This window comes from Syngnathus scovelli, chromosome 2 (genome assembly GCF_024217435.2).
Source record: "Syngnathus scovelli strain Florida chromosome 2, RoL_Ssco_1.2, whole genome shotgun sequence".
In the NCBI taxonomy this organism is placed as follows: domain Eukaryota; kingdom Metazoa; phylum Chordata; class Actinopteri; order Syngnathiformes; family Syngnathidae; genus Syngnathus; species Syngnathus scovelli.
The window spans coordinates 5,234,092-5,251,118 of record NC_090848.1 but is presented as its reverse complement, the minus strand read 5'-3'; the positions used below and the strand labels follow the sequence as shown (position 1 = coordinate 5,251,118).

Below are 17,027 nucleotides of genomic sequence, written 5' to 3'. Positions count from 1 at the left end.
ACACATTTCCCCAGTGCAAATCAGCATTGGATCTACTCTGGCTAAGGCAAAGTCCATCTGAAATGTCAATGATGTGCTCCATCTGCACCATACAACTCACATTAAACAAACCCTATTGTGAAAACCTTACTCTCAGATACCAAGCTGGCCTTTGTTGATGTATTCTAATGAGCTGTTATCCTCCCCAACATGTTCATTGTAGGTTATACCTCATGATCATTTACATACTAAACAGCAAAGTGCCTATGTGGATGCATGTATGAGAGAGATATGGACTGAGGTGCACGTGTGCTTTGTTGTGTTTGTTCCTCCCAAGAGCACTGCGTATTTGTGCAGATACGGATTGTCATGTTGTAGGGCAGCAGGCGGGTGGCTTGGTAACAAAGCGGAGAGACTAGGGATGAGAACTCCCTCCTTAGGGCTCACAAGCAACACTTGACACTTAATCCAATGATGTTAACATTTAGCAAGCACAATAGATGCAGTGCAAAAAAAGGCATAGCCTGTACAAGCTGGCAGAAAATTGCACATCTGGCTATTAAAAGCAACATGGAAAATGCTGGCAGCGTTTCCTTCCAAATCTCACCAGTAATTCCCCCATGAGCCCTGGCATTAGCACGTTACAGCCATCCACCCTCAAACACCAACTCCCATCAACTACCACCTCACTGAGACTCACAGCCAGCAGGCCTATCATGCTTCGTTGGTATGGCTTTGAACCAAGCATCACTCATGAGACTTTCACCACTTTTGCTAATTTTAATTGTCGTAAATGATGACAACCTTAGCCCCTATTTGGGAGATTAGAAATTGTTGCTCAAACATGTCTTCTTGTGTTTGTCTGGACATGATCACAAAACTGTAATGATAACAGAAATTTTGCAATTTCTCGTGATGGCTGAAAAGTATTGAAGTATAAAAATTATTGAAGCATCTGGAATGATTTGAAATGGTATGGACTGATATTTAATGACATGGAATGTTGTGCGTAAAAGACCTCAACCGTCACACAATTACCACTTTGACATACACGTGCAATAACTTTAAAGGCAACGTTATGACAATGGAAATGGTTGCTTTGTGTAACTATGCCATAATCAACCCCCATTTTATAACCTGCATGATTTTGACTTGCATATTGGATAATAAAATGCTCAAAACACAATTCAATTGAATGCTAATTTTACATTCCTCCTCTGACCTAATTGTTGCATAAGTAGACAAGGTATTTCAATTTGTTACTTAGCACTAGTAGCAATTGACATTTTCAACTTTTCACATCTACCCTGTCTGACAATCTTTTCAAAGAAGTTGAGAAGAGTTATCCAAACCCCCAGCCTGAGTGATTATGAGGCATGAGGAAAAATGACTCTCTTATTATCAATTGGCAATCACGCTTGCTCATTACCAGTTAATATTTGGGACTAATCCCGTGTCATAATTGGGTACAAATCTTCTTTTGTTTTCTTCAGGCGACACACTGCCTACGTGTGCTGTTTTACTCAATTTAATGTACTGCGCACACACAGATAATTGGAATCACAAGCTTTACAAACTTGTTTGTTTGGTGATTGGGAAGACCATCATATCTGCCTCATGAAATCCTCACTAGGTTGATATCGGAGCAGTACTTAGTAATAAAGATTTATACTATATGGAATTAAATGTGTTACATGTGCTAAACAGTCATTTCTCCGTTTAGTTCATGGTGGTGCTAAGCAATCATATTTTGGTACCACAAAAAAAAAAAAAAAAAACACTCCTGTTCACAGCATGTAATTAAATATTTTGTTTTAATTAAATGAATGGTAAGGGTGTTCAAGTGCTCAGCAATTCTGTAAACATGTTTCTGTATTATCGCCAAACTCTGTGAGCATGTGAAATGCCTCTGCGTGGCTTTATATTGTGCCCTGCATGTAATGTGGTGAAAAATCCAGGCCAATCATCTTTTGAATTTTGATGATGAAGTGGAGGCCAAAAAGAGGTGACTGCAAAGCCCACAGCCAGACAGTCTGGCTAGTGCACTCTCAGACTGGTAGGGGGGGGATCAGTGAAGAAACTGCACTGGATTACAGAGATGCTTGCCGTGATAATGTCAAACTTCAAATTAAACAGTTGTAGCAGGCTTCGTGTCGCCAACTTTTGACTGAAGCAAGGATGAACTGCACAGCAGTGCACAATTTCTTATGAAACCTGATAATGACATGTCAGACTTATTCAAGGCTGCTGCACGCAGACCGACACTGTCAACGCGACGGAATTTCGACCAGTGAGGAAAAATTATAGTTGGCAACTTGCACCCAGCGATTAAGCACCATACACCATAATGCGTGCTACAATTGAAAAAACGTCACCAGATATTTTAATGCCCCACATACGATACGTATACTCGACATATACATATACCGTCGCTGTCCGGCGGAAACTTCTATCTCTAAACATGGTCATTTTATTTTTCACAAATCGATACTAATGATCTGTTTCCGCTTTGCCTGTCATTTTTATGCAATGCAACCAATTTAAAGCGGTGAAAATACTTTGAAAACAAATGAACACTGCCAAACACTCTTGAATGTCACTTACTATGTTTGAGACTTGCTACAATGTGGTATAATTAGTTCAGTTTTCTCATTATGCGAAGCTCTGTGGCGCCTAAGTCGACAGGCCCGTAAGAGAGAGCATACGGAAGTGAAGAATAAAAAAAGTTTCAAAGAGCGGCTCAAGCCGAGGCACCAGCCCGGGATTTTCATTTGGAGAATACAACTGTGCAAGACTATAAGCAACATAATCATTGCATAGTTAACAACTGTTGGATGGAGTACCCATAATAGTGGCGCTTTTTCCGCTCGTTTGGTCAACATCCTGTGTGTGTCACAGCTGCTCTTAAAATTTACAAATGCCATCCCCTGTTCCGCCATTGTGCTTGTTATTCACTTATTTATCTCTCCGTCATGGATTATTCAACAATGATTGAATATTTTCTTCCAGACAGCTCACTCTTAACAAAACGAACCATCGGAAATCAGTTTTATGACTGCCATATGTGAAAATGATGAACAGCGTCTGTCTCTGCTGGTATCTAGTAATTAACAGAAACTGTGCCAGATGATAATGAGATATGCTGCCTCAGTATGACTACAAGAGATTGACCATGCACGAGGCAATAGAAAATGTGATTGAAGAGGTGCAAGCTTTCATAAACAACACAGTGAAATTCTCTTTAGAGTATCAATTAAAATGGGACATCTGCCACAGCCGCCGCTGACAAGCGAGGTCTCCTCGCCATGGCAATTAGCTGCTCTAACCCTTCCATGTGTCAGGGATGGTCCTCCTCGACAACTCAGGGCCTTGTGGTGCTTTCAGAAATTTTTCTGTGATAGCGGGAAGCTCTGTTCTTTCAGGGATATTAGTCTAATGAAATTAAATGAGGCTAACTATGAACACCTTGATGTTCTGCACATTTCAGCAATGATCTAACTTTAATATGGAGTCTACCTATATGTCGTGTAGAATCCAGATTTTTGAGTCACCCATATTGAAGGTGCCATAGTAGCTCCCACAATTACTGTGCTGTTCTTTGTGCAGTTTTTCTGCCTTTAATTGCTTCCTGCCTTGTCAAAAACGCGAGGCAAGGAGCTACATGTGACCTCATTACTGCTGAGCTTCTCAAAAAATGAAATCTCACTTCTGAAGTGTTATTCCTATTCACTCAATGGCCCCCTTTTTTCCAGGGCCATCTTTCTACTTTGCTTCTGGTTTGATTGTTTAGATCTGATAGATGAACTGCAGTCCTGTACACCAAAGCCTAAATAATGCTATTGTTATTCTTAGTGATTCATTTTATGTTGCACAGGTGATTAGTTTGTCCTGATTCTATCTTTGCCACATACAGTATAGCACGTATTGTACGAGCTGTGTAGACACCCTGTGGAGTGACAACATGCTGTCAAGTCACTGTCACATTCGAGAATCTTGTTCTATTACTTTATTTAACTTGTTCTTTTTATGGATGCTTTACTTACTGGCCCTTTAGAGCCCCCCGGTGGAGTTTTCAAGAAATAGCAACTTGTCCAAATATGTATGGAAAAGACTTAGACTCAGTTTTAAGTGTATAGCCGTTGTATTTGTGTCTGGAGACACTCGGGAAAAAAATCCCTTTGGTTACTCTCCAAACTTGTTTTTCAATTGTGTTTCAATTTATGAGGCAGAGTTGTTAAAATAAAGTCTTTATCATCTCCCAAGTAGCAAGTAGCCAATTATACACAATAGTTATCTACAATGTCACAGCCGCCTGAATCTTCACCACAGGGTCAAGGAGCCAAAATGTCTCACAAAGACTTGCTGAATCATCTTTTTATACTGCTGGATGTTTGCCAAGCAGTGCTTCCCTGAGTATCCATGCACCAGCTTCTTCATGGAATGCCTGATCTCTTATTTATTTATTTATTTATTTATTTATTTATTTATTTATTTGCTCTCATACAGCAGGCCAGTATGTGATATAGCATATGAACATGCCTTGTGGACATATTTTGCTTATTATCCATTTCCACTCATAGCACCTTTTAAGTATTCTGCATTAGAGGTCTGAGGCAGTGGCACAATGTGTTCTCGTTCATCTCGGGGGTATTTGGTTGCGTTGAGGTCGAGCGAGCTCAACCAAGCTGTACATAGGGTTATGTGCTTTGTGCACTGAGCCACAGTTATACTAAAAATGTATTTCTTTCAGTGAGACTCCTGTTAATATTTGAACAGAAAACTGGAATAAGCTTATTTATAATTGAATTTCATATGAATAATATATGGCACAATATCTTTTGAATAACTACCTGACACACGTAGGTAATTCACACTTAGTGCCCAATTCAACAGGATGAATCAAGAACACTTGGCTTCTTATTTGGAAAACTGCTAAATGAAACCCTACACATTCAGGAGGATCGCAATAGACTGAAAACAAAACACAGCCAGCCTTCTTTAGGGAAACAACCCATGTGGAACCAGCACCAACAGAAGCAAAAATACTGCCTGTGCCTCAACAAAATATGAAAACAAAAAGAAGTTCCAGAATCTTGTGATTCAACTCAACATCCTTTTTTGTTGGTTGATTGCCTTCAATTTAAAAACTGTATCAAATGCACTACTTCATGATGAGGGTGTACAATTCAGTACACGATTTCTGAGTACTGATCTGAAAGATTCAATCAGTCCAAATTCAAAAAGGTAATTGAAAAGTTAAGCTCCTTCACATTTCCCTGTGATTGGTGCATTGTTGTTTAAGCCACAAGAGTATGGAAAAAGCAAAAAAGTAGATGTCGTACCAGAAGACTGATATAGATGGCAGGGGGAATAGATGATTGCGTTCCATCAAAATCCCCTGTCACCTGAGGTAAATGGAAATTGAACTAAAAAGAAGATTCACAACAAGCCTGGACCAGTCTCAGCAAAACGTGAGTTTGAGTCTGCTTTTGTCTGCCCCATGGGGAAAACTAGATGATGTTTCCACTGGAGGGGAACCTGATAATGGGATGGTCATCAAAAGCAGAATGGGAGTTAATCCTACTGTGTCAAATTGGAACTGAACGGGATTAATCGGGCAGTGCTGCATGTGTCACAGTGACTGTTCCGTCCTGAATGTGACGGATGATTACAGATTGAAGCAATCAACATATCTCCTGTTCCCTGTCGTCCCACAGGAAATCCAGTCAACCTGACATGCAGAGCGTTCTTTGGGTACAGTGGTGATGTCAGCCCACTCATTTACTGGATGAAGGCGGAAAAGTTTATTGAAGATCTGGATGAGGAACGGGTACGAGAAAGTGACATCAAGTAAGTCCTTTCGCGGAAGGTGTGCATTAATTAAGATTGTAAAATGACAAGTGCAGCTTTCTCTGCTACGTGAGAGGGGTGACAGTTTAAAAAAAAAAAACTTTATCTACGTTCACTTATTCATTAACAGTAATAACCGACAAAGGCAGATAAAACAGGTGAGGGGACATCATGCAAGGAGCCGCAATAATAGACTCTCATTCTGACATTTTGTTAGTGAGAACAGCTTAATTGGAGATGTTTTCATGGATGACTCCCTTAAGCTCGTTTTCAACTGATAAAACAGTGAAGAGGAAAACATTGTAGTCGATGTGAAGTAGGAATCCACTATTGTGTACAAATGTTGCCTAATGAAAAGGTTAACTGTGAGCAGTATGACACGGCTGGGTGGAGGAGTTAGTGTCCTAGTCGGTGACCTGGCATTTGCAGACGACTATTCGCCTGTGAACATGCACTGCCTGGCTTGAAGCACAACTCTCTTGTCATGAACTAGGACCAATTAGAGCCTACAGAATTCAAGGTGGCAGCGTTATAGAGGTGAGAAACTCGCCAGGAAACAAGCCAGGAAAGCTGAAAATATGACCCCAGAGCAGGGATGTGCATACTTATTTCATTTTGAGATGGGCCAGGTTTTGGAGATAAAAGTTCAATGTTTATGTAAAAATGGTTAAAAACATAATAGATTGACTTTTTTGAAAAAGTTTGTCAATTAAAATACTGATAATACTTGATTCTTTTTTTTCTTTTTTTTTACAGTCAACAGATTGAAAAAAAAACCTAAACATTTTCCTCAGAATATAGAGGGAAATGTGGCTCTTTATATTCCCCTAGTAAAATCATCCATCCATCCATTTTTGGTCCCGCTTTTCCTCGCGAGGGTGGCTGGGGTGCTGGACCCTATCTCAGCTAACTTCGGGCAGTAGGTGGGGGGGGGGAACCATGAACTGGTTGCCATCCAATGTACAAGTATCTGCTCCACTAACATTAAATAACAGGTGTAAACAGCTAGTGCAGAGTTTTGAAACAGTACAAAATATGACATTTCTCTCCAGCCTGATAGAAAACTCGAGTCTAAGACTTGTTATTCTCAGGTCACGATTTATTGATTTGAGGATGTGCACATATACCACATTCTCTCAACAAAGGTATTTTGGGGTGTTGAGGAAAATCCATATCTTATTAAAGACTCAATCCTCCATTTATGACTCTCTGACCCCCCAACAGTGTGAAGTTATTGTTTTTCAAAGGTGTTCCTTGTATTTTAGGATTGCTACTGTGGAGCAATATTGCAAGTACAGTTTGAGGAAAAAAGGCATGCAAGTACACTACAACAGCTCATTTTCGGATGTACGAAGGCTCGTTCTGCAGCTTGTATGTTTACATTTCATCAGTGACGAAAACAAGATGCTGCTTTGGAATGCCTGTCTCTAAATGTAGTAGAAAGCCTTTCTTTATTTCACCATCACGACCGTTGTGATGCACTTTGATCCTTCTATCATGCACAACCAGAACGGGTCTGTTGTTGATACATCTGCCATTCTTTATTTCAAACACAAAACAGCAGAATATTTGCATTCGTTTGTCACATCAGAGAATAACATTTGCTATGTCCAATAGGGAGAATAGCGAATCAAACATTATATATACTGAAGCTGATTTTCAAAGGCCTTCGTTTATCTAACCTTACATTTGGCTCTCTGCTCTGCTCCAGGACAGTACGTGAGCACTTGGGGGAGCAAGAGGTCTCCATTTCACTTACCATCGATTCCCTGGAGGAGAGCGACCTGGGAAACTACACTTGCATCGTAGAAAATGGCAACGGTCGGCGACAGGCAAACATCCAGATCGTCAAGAAAGGTAGAGTTTCTTTATGTTCTGGCGAACCTAGACCATGGATTCAAAAGCTTTGATTTAAAGTTGTTGCTTCTCTGGAGCTTTCGGGGTGGTGAATACTAATGATGGGCAAACGAAGCTTCAAGATGATTCATGAACCCATTGTTGTGTTTACTTATATGGCACTCTCTGTTCACCGAAGAGCTGAATGACTTGCCATTTCTTAAAACCCTCACTTTAAACCAACATTGCCATCTAGAGGAGCCAAAAAATACAACAATTGGTTCATGAAGCTTCATTTTCCCATCACTAGAATACCACAAATGTAGCAAGAACAATACATTAGGACTGGTTGCTTCTGGCAAGTGTAAGGGTATTATTGATTGCCTGGTCATCAAATTCTCCTGATGAAGAAGTAAAGCAGAGGAGGAAGAAGTAATTTTGATGAAAGTCAAGGAAGGCTTAGGACAGAGTCTCAAAACATCCCCTGTATATTTCACAAATAATACAAAGATGACACATTGATTTTCAATATTACTGTTGAAAAATATTTCATGTCAACAAACCAGAGGACAACCAGCAGTAGGCCTAGCTGTGACTTGACGTTGTATTGGGTCTAAGAAAAAAAAGAAAAAGCATTTTTTCTCAGGCACAAAAGATAGTGAGTCTCGAAACTTGTAGTGTCCTTTTTGTATCCAAAAGTGGAATAAGAGGCTTTTCATTCTTTGAGGAAGGAATGAAAAGCCACACCTCATCTCTCTAGGGATTTAGTGGTCCCAGAGTATACGCTCATGTCCACTTTCTCTCGTCCGAGAAGTGAATTTGTCCAGTAGGCTTCACAGGTGACAATGAGGAAAAGTACAGGTGGTGTTAGCAGATTTTGAAAGATGTTGCCGAGACAAATGGACACAACAATTCTGTGCCTGCAGCTGCATTGGGGATGAAGAGAGAGCAAGCCGATAGGATCTGAGCAGCCTGGAGCATCATTCCCCTTCCACAAACACTCACACACTGAAACACACGCAGGACTGATTTTCAATGCGAGTTAGTCAGAGCTGTTGTTTACCAGCATCGCTGGGTTTGTGATGTGTCGTGGGCCATGAGGCATTCAGATACCGGAGATCAGACTTGTTTTTACTCGAGGCTAAGCCCCAGTGCCAGCCATTGATCTTGTAGGCCCTAGACGAAATCTAGAATCTAGGGTGATCTTTCACTGAGCCTGCATACTTTTTTTCAGCATGACAGTGCCAAATGGTAACATGGCCGGAGTGCGATTCATTTTCAGCCCAGAAGTTTCAAAGCTTACAATCTTTTAATGACCATGTATATTTTTAGTCTTATTATCAAGGTTGTGTCTAAAAAAAAAAAAATCTAAATTTGCATATTGGTCGCCAACAGCCAATCAAAATGAACAACATTTTACACGCCGCAATTGATGACACACTACATATATATTTAAACCATATGTGAAAAACACAATGACGCTTATCCCTTCACAATTTATTCGCTACTTTTAACTTGGATTTGTTCCTGTTTGTATTTTGAATACATGTGCTTCTTTATGTCATGAAACCATGACCGTGAATGGTCTCCGTCACAAAAACAATGATTGTACCAAACTCTGGATAAGCCATAACGAGTCTTAAATAGATTTGTCTTTCCACATTTGCCCTCTCAGCTGAGCTCATGTACACAGTGGAACTGGCTGGCGGTCTGGGAGCCATCTTGATGCTGCTCATCTGCCTGGTGACACTGTACAAGTGTTACAGGATTGAGCTCATGCTTTTCTACAGGAACCACTTCGGCAGTGAGGATTTAGATGGAGGTAAGAGGATTTTTTTTTTCTTAAGGCGACTCCCACACAGCACATGCATTTGTGTCCTCATTGCATCCAAACTATTTCTCAGCGCAAACTTTGATTGTTGTTGCTCTCTAGAGCGTCCGTCAGCTTCAACGCATTATCTTCAATGCCAACATTGATTTGATCAAGCACAGCTCTGCTGTGTTTTTGCCCTTTGCTCCCAGCACGTGATACTTTTTTCAGCTCTGACATTTCTCACTTGTGTAAGAAACAGAGCAGCAATAGCAGGGCATGGGTTTAGAAAAAGGGTGAAAAGCCGAGAAGTAAGTGCCCCTTTGTGCACAACCACGCTGTCATAATTATGTCTGTAAATTGCAGTTGCAAAAAATTAACCTAACTGGTTACAGTCTGAATGTTCACTTTGACTTGCTCCAGTTTCATAGACTTGTATAATCAATGTAAAAAAAAAAAAAAAAAAAAGACAGCACATATTACGCCTTCGCCTCAGCTGGCGCTCCGCGCTACAAGTTCAGCAGTTCAATCCGTAACCGCAGGCTCTGAATGCGCTTGCATATACAGCACCCCCACACGCCTGAACTTATCCATCTCTAATACGCCAACACTGCACTGTGTCCTATATAGTTCCTCAACAGCGTCAACTCCTGAAGATGCACAGTTGTTATGTAGCAGATACTTAAAACTGACATATACACTATTTGTAATTGTAAAGCTAACTTGTTCTTAAATGTCAGAATGAAAGAATAGCGGTTGGATTTTCATTGGTTTGTCTCCACCCCAGCAAGTAGCAATGGAAGAAGCTTGAAGAGTCAAATGCACCAGTTTAGGAATGCCATGTTTAAAATTCAAGTTTTAGGCCCAAATTCACTCAAGGGTTGCGTCACTTTTGCAGGGCACTCACATGTAAAAATGGAGCAACCAGATAGCATCTCATCCACAAAACATGCGGCAATGTTGAAATGCGTGACGAACAACAATGTCAGGCAGAATGCGTCTCGGTGTGCTGATAGAATTTGCGTCTATTTAAATGAGGTCACTGGTGTTGAAATTGCTCACCTCTATGCAAATGAGCCTCATTAATAAACGTCCAACACAACGCCTTCAGAAAGCTGGTGTAAAATTGCTGCTACTCAGTGGAAGCCTCTTAGCGAGGATACGTGTTACCAGAGCATTACCCGCTATCAAGAACTACAGTTACACAACACAGTGAAGCTATGACAGAATTAAAGTCAGCTTTTTCCCCACATGAAGATTATTAAGTCCTGTTCAGTCCAAACACCATCCCACCATAACTGATGATCAAGTATGCTCGAGTCAGGCTATCAGCAGCTTATTTGTTTATATTTCAATATATTATTGGCGTAAAAGTTTAATATAATCATTTTGAACGCAAAAATAAAACGATTTGGAATGATCTAATGATCAGGTGTGTGCTTGTTTTCGAAGGGTGTTTTTTGTGTTTATGGAGCTTGTATTTTTCAGTGATGTAGGGAGAGATGTATGACAAAAGTCCCTGACCGATTTCTATGTGCATATGCGCCTACAGATAACAAAGATTACGACGCCTACCTGTCCTACACAAAAGTAGACCCCGACCAGTGGAGTCAGGAAACACGAGAGGAGGAGCGCTTTGCCCTGGAGATCCTGCCTGACGTGCTGGAGAAGCATTATGGGTATAAACTCTTCATTCCAGACAGGGACTTGATCCCCACAGGAAGTAAGCTCTCCCTCTGTCACGTTGCGTCACGTGTTGTGTGGCATGCTGATGTCTGCACACTGGTGTCGTGGCGTGCTCTTTTGATGCTGTGGCGTATCAAAAGTTGTCCCAGTAAAGTGTTCTGTCAGACATGAGCACAAATGGGTTGAGACCATGGAGGGCTCCTGGATTCAAAGGGATTCAAACATACATTTAATTGTTAATTTGAAAAGTCTCCCAAAAAGTAGCTATATAGGAGATACGTATAAAATAGTGTTTTTGTTTTTTTCCTCCTGATTTCAGAGCGACATTCTTTACCAAGGCATTTGCTTAAACTCCAAATTGTATGAGAGTATATTAAAAATTTTAGCATAGCAACGCAAGTAGCACGAAGCCGCAACTCAACTGATCCCGTCCATGGTCCCGAGCCACATCTTACTTACAGCATGCTGCGCAATACACAAGCTCTTGGTGCATGTGCATGCTGTGAAATCTTTCTCCGGACGACCCTCATCAGTCCATGCCCGACCCTGAAGACCTCACATGGCACCACCTCCATTTCCAGCTCATTTCTGATGACCGCATCATGTCGACCGAAGACTTGGATGGCATCATCATTACACTTGCATACTTCTGTTGTTGCACGTGCAACACCATCACTAATTTTGCTAGTTCCAAGGCCAGAAATTCTGACTCTGAATATGTCTTCAGTATGACGTGGCCCTAATATGGGAAAAATGGCATATAAATGCAAGGAGTTTGCTTACTTTGAGTTGTGCAGCGTTGGATTTATACTCATTACAAAAATACCATTACAGTATTCCCGCGGCTATTGGGGAATTTTACCCATTTGCTGATATTTTTCCAGAACCTATCCACTAATACATATTTTCTATGAATAAAATTCATAGAAAATATGCCTCTGTGCTGTCTTAATATGAAACCATTTTTTTTTTTTTTTATTAGACATGGCTTTAGCGACCTTTTGTGGCTTCTTAGTGATGAGACTGAAACGATTCATCTCATTTTTATTTGTAAATATGGAGCTAAGTTTAGGAGAGGACATTTTGAGGGAGAGGACGTTTTGAGAGAGAGGTTGCTGCATATATCTGCTCTCTGGGTTCATTTTATGGTTTGTTTGTTTTTAGAAAAATATTATCTGTCATCTGTTATACTAGCTAATGTAAGACGACTTTGAATTGACATTAAAGCATTTGGAGATAATACTCTGTGGTATATTTTAGGTTTAAACGGCTAGTATAGGCAATTTTATATCTTAATAAAGGCAACATAATTTGTCACGATTTACGACTATTTACAGCAGAGCTCCATTTTTCTTCAGTTTCAATTAGATCCTCTTCACTTTTCAAACTCGCCATGTTGACGACACTCCTCGCGCTTCATCCTCAGAATTGCTGTAATTACTGGAATCACTTGAGATAAGTAACGTGTACACCAGATTATTTTCGGTATGCTAACATACTTCACACTCCTCTGCTTTTCTATGCTACGCATCCCATATTGAATCAGAATGGAACAGTTTAATGCCATACCATCGGTTGCGGGCAGAAATCATCCCTACATTCACGGAGTTCTTTGTGTTGACTGCAAATCTATTCATTGCCCTTTCAATGTTGAATATTTATGTTTAGGTTTCACCAGTGATCATTTCCAGGATGACACCAGACTACTTAGAGGTACTTTTTTTCTCTTGGGGGTCAACACAGGAAGATCACGTATGTACATCAAGTACATGCACAATAAAAACTAATCCAACTTTTTTCACTGAGACTGTTTTGGTGCAATCAACTTGGTCCCCTGGGTCCATTTTGAGAGAACTCACTTGCTTTACTCCATTTTGTTCCATTGCACTTCAATTTCAATTTGGAATGCACATAACTAGTATAAAAGAGTGCAAACGGCCAAGGGGTACCAGATAGAAATAGCTGACTGGTTAGAGAAATGGACTCTGGATTGGTAAGAGCCTGGTTCGATCCCAGGTGTGAGCATGTACTACCTAAATGTGCTTTCAGATCTTTTGAGTGAACCGATTCTAAAGATTCAGCTCATTTTCAATAACTGGAATGCACATAACTAGTACAAAAGAGTGCAGACGGCCAACGGGTACCAGATCAAAATAGCTGACTGGTTAGTGACATGGGCTCTGGATTGGTAAGAGCCTGGTTCGATCCCAGGTGTGAGCATGTACTACCAAAATGTGCTTTCGGATCTTTTGAGTGAACCGATTCTAAAGATTCAGCTCATTTTAAAGAACTGGAATGCACATAACTAGTACAAAAGAGTGCAGACGGCCAAGGAGTACCAGATCAAAATAGCTGACTGGTTAGTGACATGGGCTCTAGATTGGTAAGAGCCTGGTTCGATCCCAGGTGTGAGCATGTACTACCTAGATGTGCTTTCATATCTTTTGAGTGAACCGATTCTAAAGATTCAGCTCATTTTAAATAACTGGAATGCACATAACTAGTACAAAAGAGTGCAGACGGCCAAGGGGTACCAGATCAAAATAGCTGACTGGTTAGAGACATGGGCTCTAGATTGGTAAGAGCCTGGTTCGATCCCAGGTGTGAGCATGTACTCCCTAAATGTGCTTTCAAATCTTTTGAGTGAACCGATTCTAAAGATTCAGCTTATTAGAAACTGGAATGCACATAACTAGTACAAAAGAGTGCAGACGGCCAAGGGGTACCAGATCAAAATAGCTGACTGGTTAGAGACATGGGCTCTGGATTGGTAAGAGCCTGGTTCGATCCCAGGTGTGAGCATGTACTACCTAAATGTGCTTTCAGATCTTTTGAGTGAACCGATTCTAAAGATTCAGCTAATTAGAAACTGGAATGCACATAACTAGTACAAAAGAGTGCAGACGGCCAATGGGTACCAGATCAAAATAGCTGAGTGGTTAGTGACATGGGCTCTGGATTGGTAAGAGCCTGGTTCGATCCCAGGTGTGAGCATGTACTACCTACATGTGCTTTCAAATCTTTTGAGTGAACCGATTCTAAAGATTCAGCTCAATATAAAGAACTAGAATGCACATAACTAGTACAAAAGAGTGCAGACAGCCAAGGGCTACCGTGTTGAAATAGCTCACTCGTTAGTGACATGGGCTCTGGACTGGTAAGAGCCTGGTTCGATCCCAGGTGTGAGCATGTATCGAAATGTGCTTTTAGAATTGCAACCTCGCTTTGCATGCGTCTGCATATGCAAACAAATGAAAGTATTTACATGTAAATACATAAGGTGGCCCCACCCCAAGTTGGCTGAGCAAACCAATGGAACACGCCCACTACCTAGGGGCCAGGGAAAAGTCCAATCGCATAGGGGGCGGGGCGAAGAGAGTTAGGGTTTCAAAGTAAGGTTTAAAGCTAAGGTTAGGGTTTCAAAGTAGGGTAGGCGAAGGGTTAGGTTTAGGCTTTCAAAGTAGGGTTTGGGGTTAAGGTTAGGGTTAGTGTTAGTGGTAGGGTTTCAAAGTAGGGTTAGGGTTGGGTTAGGGTTTCAAAGTAGGGTGAGGGTTTAGGGTTAGAGTTTGGGGTTAGGGTTGGGTTAGGGTTTCAAAGTAGGGTAAGGGTTAGGGTTTAGGGTTGGGGTTAGGGTTAAGGTTAGGGTTTGGGGTTAGGGTTAGGGTTTAGGGTTAGGGTAAGGGTTAGGGTTTGGGGTTAGGGTTGGGTTAGGGTTAAGGTTTCAAAGTAGGGTTAGGGTTTAGGGTTAGGGTTTCTAAGTAGGGTTAGGGGTTAGGGTTAGAGTTAGGGTTTGGGTTAGGGTTAAGGTTTAAAAGTAGGGTTAGGGTTAAGGGTTAGGGTTTCTAAGTAGGGTTAGGGGTTAGGGTTAGAGTTAGGGTTTGGGTTAGGGTTAGGGTTTAGGGGTTGGGGTTAGGGTTGGGTTAGGGTTTCAAAGTAGGGTGAGGGTTTAGGGTTAGAGTTTGGGGTTAGGGTTGGGTTAGGGTTTCAAAGTAGGGTTAGGGTTTAGGGTAAGGGTTAGGGTTTAGGGTTAGGGTTAGGGTTAAGGTTTGGGGTTAGGGTTAAGGTTAGGGTTTGGGGTTAGGGTTTCAAAGTAGGGTTTGGGTTAGGGGTTAGGGTTTGGGGTTAGGGTAAGGGTTTGGGGTTAGGGTTGGGTTAGGCTTTCAAAGTAGGGTGAGGGTTTAGGGTTAGAGTTTGGGGTTAGGGTTAGGGTTGGGTTAGGGTTTCAAAGTAGGGTAAGGGTTAGGGTTTAGGGTTTAGGGTTAGGGTTAAGGTTTGGGGTTAGGGTTAAGGTTAGGGTTTGGGGTTAGGGTTTCAAAATAGTGTTAGGGTTTAGGGTTAGGGTAAGGGTTAGGGTTTGGGGTTAGGGTTAGGGTTGGGTTAAGGTTTCAAAGTACGGTTAGGGTTTGGGTTAGGGTTGGGGTTAGGGTTTAGGGTTTCAAAGTAGGGTTAGGGTTTAGGGTTAGGGTTTCTAAGTAGGGTTAGGGTTAGAGTTAGGGTTTGGGTTAGGGTTAGGGCTTCAAAGTAGGGCTAGGGTTTAGGGGTTGGGGTTAGGGTTGGGTTAGGGTTTCAAACTAGGGTGAGGGTTTAGGGTTAGAGTTTGGGGTTAGGGTTAGGGTTGGGTTAGGGTTTCAAAGTAGGGTTAGGGTTTAGGGTAAGGGTTAGGGTTTAGGGTTAGGGTTAAGGTTTGGGGTTGGGGTTAAGGTTAGAATTTGGGGTTAGGGTTAGGGTTTGAAAGTAGGGTTACAGTTTAGGGTTTGGGGTTTGGGGTTTGGGTAAGGGTTAGGGTTTGGGGTTAGGGTTAGGGTTGGGTTAGGGTTAAGGTTTCAAAGTAGGGTTAGGGTTAAGGGTTAGGGTTTCTAAGTAGGGTTGGGGTTAGAGTTAGGATTTGGGTTTAGGGGTTGGGGTTAGGGTTGGGTTAGGGTTTCAAAGTAGGGTGAGGGTTTAGGGTTAGAGTTTGGGGTTAGGGTTAGGGTTGGGTTAGGGTTTCAAAGTAGGTTTAGGGTAAGGGTTAGGGTTTAGGGTTAGGGTTAAGGTTAAAGTTTGGGGTTAGGGTTAAGGTTAAAGTTTGGGGTTAGGGTTAGGGTTTGAAAGTAGGTTTAGGGTTTGGGTAAGGGTTAGGGTTTGGGGTTAGGGTTGGGTTAGGGTTAAGGTTTCAAAGTAGGGTTAGGGTTAAGGGTTAGGGTTTCTAAGTAGGGTTAGGGGTTAGGGTTAGAGTTAGGGTTTGGGTTAGGGTTAGGGTTTAGGGGTTGGGGTTAGGGTTGGGTTAGGGTTTCAAAGTAGGGTGAGGGTTTAGGGTTAGAGGTTGGGGTTAGGGTTGGGTTAGGGTTTCAAAGTAGGGTTAGGGTTTAGGGTAAGGGTTACGGTTTAGGGTTAGGGTTAAGGTTTGGGGTTAGGGTTAAGGTTAGGGTTTGGGGTTAGGGTTTCAAAGTAGGGTTTGGGTTAGGGGTTAGGGTTTGGGGTTAGGGTAAGGGTTTGGGGTTAGGGTTGGGTTAGGGTTAAGGTTTCAAAGTAGGGTTAGGGTTTGGGTTAGGGTTGGGGTTAGGGTTAAGGGTTTCAAAGTAGGGTTAGGGTTTAGGGTTAGGGTTTCTAAGTAGGGTTAGAGGTTAGGGTTTAGGGTTAGAGTTAGGGTTTAGGTTAGGGTTAGGGCTTCAAAATAGGGTAAGGGTTAGGGTTTAGGGTTAGGGTTAAGCACTTCACTGGTTTCTTTTATATCAAACAAATTGTTTTAGGTTATTCACCTGACATGTTTCGGCGGTTTCTTCCGCCTTCATCAGAGTGTCACAGATGTGATAGTGACGCGTCTTTATCAGCTGATGGATGAAGGCGTGACTCACCTGTCAGATTTGACAGGTGAGCCACGCCCTCT

General features: G+C 41.7%; 1 protein-coding gene across 1 annotated transcript in view; it reads left to right on the top strand.

Annotated features, from left to right (window-relative positions):
• Positions 1 to 17,027, top strand: part of LOC125987752 (interleukin-1 receptor accessory protein-like 1) — a 98,116-nt gene that overhangs the window by 69,392 nt on the left and 11,697 nt on the right. The window contains exons 8-12 of the mRNA XM_049752176.2: positions 5,697 to 5,829; positions 7,541 to 7,686; positions 9,341 to 9,487; positions 11,028 to 11,198; positions 12,830 to 12,874. Of these exons, the coding sequence (XP_049608133.1) occupies positions 5,697 to 5,829; positions 7,541 to 7,686; positions 9,341 to 9,487; positions 11,028 to 11,198; positions 12,830 to 12,874 (642 nt within the window). The remainder of the gene's footprint in view (positions 1 to 5,696; positions 5,830 to 7,540; positions 7,687 to 9,340; positions 9,488 to 11,027; positions 11,199 to 12,829; positions 12,875 to 17,027) is intronic.